Source organism: Monomorium pharaonis, unplaced genomic scaffold, assembly GCF_013373865.1.
Source record: "Monomorium pharaonis isolate MP-MQ-018 unplaced genomic scaffold, ASM1337386v2 scaffold_344, whole genome shotgun sequence".
Taxonomy (NCBI): Eukaryota; Metazoa; Arthropoda; class Insecta; order Hymenoptera; family Formicidae; genus Monomorium; species Monomorium pharaonis.
Window position 1 is genome coordinate 439 of NW_023415631.1, and position 4,562 is coordinate 5,000.

The window sequence follows — 4,562 nt, forward strand, 5'->3', positions numbered from 1 at the left end:
GACGTTGAATGGAAATTCATAGAAGAAGTAATATAGCATGCGGCTGTCGAGAATGAAGTTCACCGAGCGGCCGAGGATTTTGAGAATGAATTAGTCAGAGGTGCGATATATCTACGCGTTCGCTCAGGGTTAAGGCGAAATGGAAATCGAGGCCGAGATCGCGAAGCTTTGGTTCTAAATATAGAAGCAAACCTTTTTCTGGGGTCATATCACACTCGCATGAATACACAGACACAATGGAGTACATATTTGGAGTGACTAAACGTTTCAGATACTTATCCTCTTCCCGACGTGTCCTAATATACACTTAATATCTTTAACACGCCTGTGGCTTTTTTTTTGGGGTGAATAGATACCATCTTCGCAATTTGTCAAATTATCATTTTAGTTTGACGTGATGGATGACGGCATCCACGATGATAGATTATATTAATATGATTTTCCTCCCAACTTGCGGTAGCTTCGATTGTCCTAAGATGCGATCGAAGAGGTCAGGCTTGAGGGGACGCTCTCTCGAATTACGAGTATATATGTTTTGATTAAATCGACTATTGAGACATCTCATGTATAATTATTTTCCACGCAATTAGATTTTACTCGTACTTACGATTCACCATATGTATGCAAATAGTTTATACATGTCACCAAAAGTCGAATAGGTCTTGCGCAGTTAAAGACAATTATCGCTGTCTTCTGAAATAATGCACATTAAACGCAATACAAAGTACTTTAAGTATATATATATTCGTATACTTAAAGCTACGGTATTATGCAACGAACAGTTATCGAAAGCACGATATAACATCCACGTGTCCTTGAGCTAAGGCTAAGTGTCCACTTAAGAGCTTTATTATCACGACTTTGCTTTCGAAGAGCGAAAGTAGTTCTCGATATACATTATAGGATATACGTTATAGGATATTACGGCATTATCGCATTTTCAAAGAGTGAAGTTGTGAAAAGAAGTTGTCAAATGGATAAAACATCGTGTTCGTCGCACGCTGACTCATTATTTCCGTATTTCAGTTTCAGTGCATATCTTATCAACGGGAAGGTCGAGGACGTCGCGTTCCGGTCCGGTTATCGGATGTGATGCACGCATTTGGCAGCTACGGAAACGACAGCGGTAGCATTATCTGTGCTGGAGACAGCGGTTGAGAACTCGAGCGATCTGGCAGGTGAGAGGGTATATTGTATGAGCAGGGGAGACTGCCGGTGATGGACAATGAGCAACCGCACCAGGAACTGGTCAAGTGCGTGGTCGTGGGTGACACGGCAGTCGGAAAGACCAGACTGATCTGCGCCAGGGCCTGTAATAAGCACGTGTCACTGTCACAACTCCTGACTACTCACGTGCCCACGGTTTGGGCTATCGACCAATATCGGATCTACAAGGATGTAAGTATACGCTTAATTGCAGTTTTTCCTGTGATTTTACATTTAGATAGATACATTTAATATAATTACGCATCAAATTTAAATCGAAATATGGCATGCGGGTTTTGCCGAATATTAAAAAATTTTTTAAATACATAACCTTTTTTTCTTTGAATTATAAGATGATTATGTGTTTTATTTATTTAAATATGGCGAGCAAAAAATTTTGACATTCTGGCAATCAATTTAAGTGTCCTATAATTATTTGACTGGTTCAGAAATTATTTTCAGATCTGTATTTCTAAATTGGTATTTTGACAAAACCGTTCTTTCGTATGTAATTAGTATATAATAGATAATATAAATTACAAAAATTTTCAATTTACGCAAAATAAAATTAAAATATAATTACAATACAAAGTGATTAAAATCAGAAATTGCTTGAATTTTTTTACTAGATTTTTGTGAAAGTATGTTTTGTTCATTATTATCCGGTTAATAAAAATTATCGTTATATTAATTTTCTTGGAAATACGTAGCGTTATTAAGTGACACGATATGTGATAGGTATTGGAGCGATCTTGGGAGGTAGTAGACAATGTAAACGTGTCGCTACGTCTCTGGGACACATTTGGCGATCACGAGAAGGATCGACGTTTCGCATACGGGAGGTAAGACTGTGTTCGCCGAGTGGAATTTTTACGAATCGATATTAATTGGAAGGGTTTCATTAGGTCTGATGTCGTGTTACTATGTTTCTCCATAACCAACCCCGTTTCCTTGCGAAACTGCAAGGTGATGTGGTATCCAGAGATAAGGAGGTTCTGCCCGCAGACACCGGTCCTATTGGTCGGATGCAAAAATGATTTGCGGTACATGTATCGGGACGAAACTTATCTCAGTTACTTCCGTGATCGGAGTCCCTTCGTAAGGTAAATTAATCTCTCTCTTAAAAAACTCGGTTAGAATAAAAATTAGAGCAACCGAAAGGTTTTTTAACGAGGGCTCTTCTTGCGAAATTAAATTTAGAAGAGTCGGGAAGTATTAATATTTTATCAACTTTAGAATTCTCGCTCTTCAAATTTTTTCTAAGCTTTACAAATTTTTTAATTGTTTTATAAATTCTATCTTTCTTTGAAAACATTTGTAATAAGTATAAAGAGAGAATTGCAAAAATTTATTTTTTAATAAAATAAAATACAGTGGTAGAGTTTATTTTTATCCTAAATTAACAAATTTCCAATTAATCACACGAAACTTGGATACTTGAACTTTAATAAAGTTGATTGCTCTAAAACTTATAAAGAATATTTTTCAAAAGTCAGTTAAAGTATCACTTAGTTATTTTAATCGACCACATCTTTTTTTGACTACAAACAAAATTCGCGTGCGACTGAATTTTTTTTTAGCCTCTTATGAAACTCATTCACTCGCATCGGTGCTCCTTCAATGATGGCCAGTTTACCCAAGTGTGTCGAAGTATTGATTTTTCAGCGCGAGTCTCTGTGAGCTTCCTCGAAATCTTTTACCGGCAAAAAATATTCATTACGATCAGCTTATGCGGCATCACGGCATATGAATTTCATAACGGCTTAGTAATCGATTGAATAGCTTAAAATTTCCGACAGTTGAGTAATTGGGTCGAGTCAGAAATTAACTGAACCTTGACACATGGCGATTAATCCCTCGGGAGGAAGCCTGCGACTTTTAGCGTTCTCTTCTTTTTACAACCGCGGTAATGACTTCGTCATTTCAGTTTTACCTTCTTCTATTGGTAACATATTGCGTAACACTATTTCGACGACGGCGGCGCCTAAAAACGCGATCAATCACGGTCGCGATTATATTTACAGGGCTACGAGGAAAAGCGATCTGGTGATGCCGGATCAGGCACGGGCGGTAGCGCGAGAACTTGGCGTGTGCTATTACGAGACGAGTGTTTTCACTTATTACGGTGTGAACGAGGTATTCGAGAATTCGATACGCGCCGCCTTGATCGCGCGTCGTCAGCAACGTTTCTGGATGACGAACCTGAAGAGGGTGCAAAGACCCTTGTTACAGGTAACAGACGATGTGTGCCAACGATTTTGCAACAGACTCAATTTTTCAAGCAAAGATAAAGAGCCTTTGATATTTTCTTGGAATATAGAAGACTACCAATACCTAGGTTACCTATGAATATTTAGGCTACCATATAAGGCCCAGTTAATTTATTTCTGAATAATTTTTTAATATCTTTCTTCTAAAAAAATAAAATAAAATAAGTTAAATAAATTTATTCAGGCCGGATACATTAGTAGAATTAAGATCGCGTGCTTGAGTAAAGGGCGGATCTTTTGATATTTTGGTTGATACTCGAGTCGTCATCTTTGCAGGCGTTGATGAGCCATGATTTTTACTTGATAGGCGCCATTCTGTCCGCCGAAACCAGTGCCGCCGAAAGTATGCCTGGCTCCGAGTACCTATGAGGAGAACATGAAGAGCCTATGGACGAAGCCGGTTCACACGGATGTCACTCTGATAACGAGTAACTGCACGTTTTTGGCTCATCGGTGTTTGCTCGCCGCCGCCTCACCGGCGTTTTCACCGGCTCTTCTCGATGGAACTCGCCCAGGAACTCACACCGCGCAGCTCCAGCGAGTCCAGCATGGTATATGCCAGCTCTATCAGGTTCGGAGGTAGTAACAGGATAAACACAATAACACATGTTTCCCTTATTGTCTCGTCAAGGTGAGCACTTTCGGCGAGGCCACCGTCGGTGACTTCAACGACGATACCGAGTGCCTAATTCGTATCGATCAAAGCAAACCCGCAAAGTGAGTTAAACCTTCCTCGTATGTTTAATCCTGCGTCGAGTAACCCTTTATTTGGCAAGCTGCAATTAACACGTGACGGAACACACATGCCTAATTTTGCGGCAGGTGTTGCCAACTAACACGCTGAGTGTCGCTTGAGCTTAATACTAACAGAAGGGCTCGCAATTGGAAACGCTTCGATCACACGTTGTTGATCGAACACACTGACATCGCTTGAGGGTACTATTGCCAAATAAAGAGTTAGATGCAGCCCCCCCTTTAGCCTTTGCACGGTCTTTAAATATCGGCACATTCGACTTACGTAGCGACGGAACAGAGAGTTTGCAATATTTCGTTGATAGAGTTTGTACAGTTCATGTGCTCCCGACG

The 4,562-nt window shown here is 39.8% G+C and overlaps 1 protein-coding gene across 1 annotated transcript in view; it reads left to right on the forward strand.

Moving 5' to 3' along the window:
* Positions 1-575: 575 nt before the first annotated feature.
* Positions 576-4,562, forward strand: part of LOC118644047 (rho-related BTB domain-containing protein 1-like) — a 10,873-nt gene continuing 6,886 nt past the window's right edge. Inside the window, 7 exon segments of the mRNA XM_036294595.1 lie at positions 576-1,398; positions 1,945-2,048; positions 2,112-2,309; positions 3,231-3,438; positions 3,784-3,957; positions 3,959-4,027; positions 4,108-4,193. Of these exon segments, the coding sequence (XP_036150488.1) occupies positions 1,219-1,398; positions 1,945-2,048; positions 2,112-2,309; positions 3,231-3,438; positions 3,784-3,957; positions 3,959-4,027; positions 4,108-4,193 (1,019 nt within the window). The 5' untranslated portion in view covers positions 576-1,218.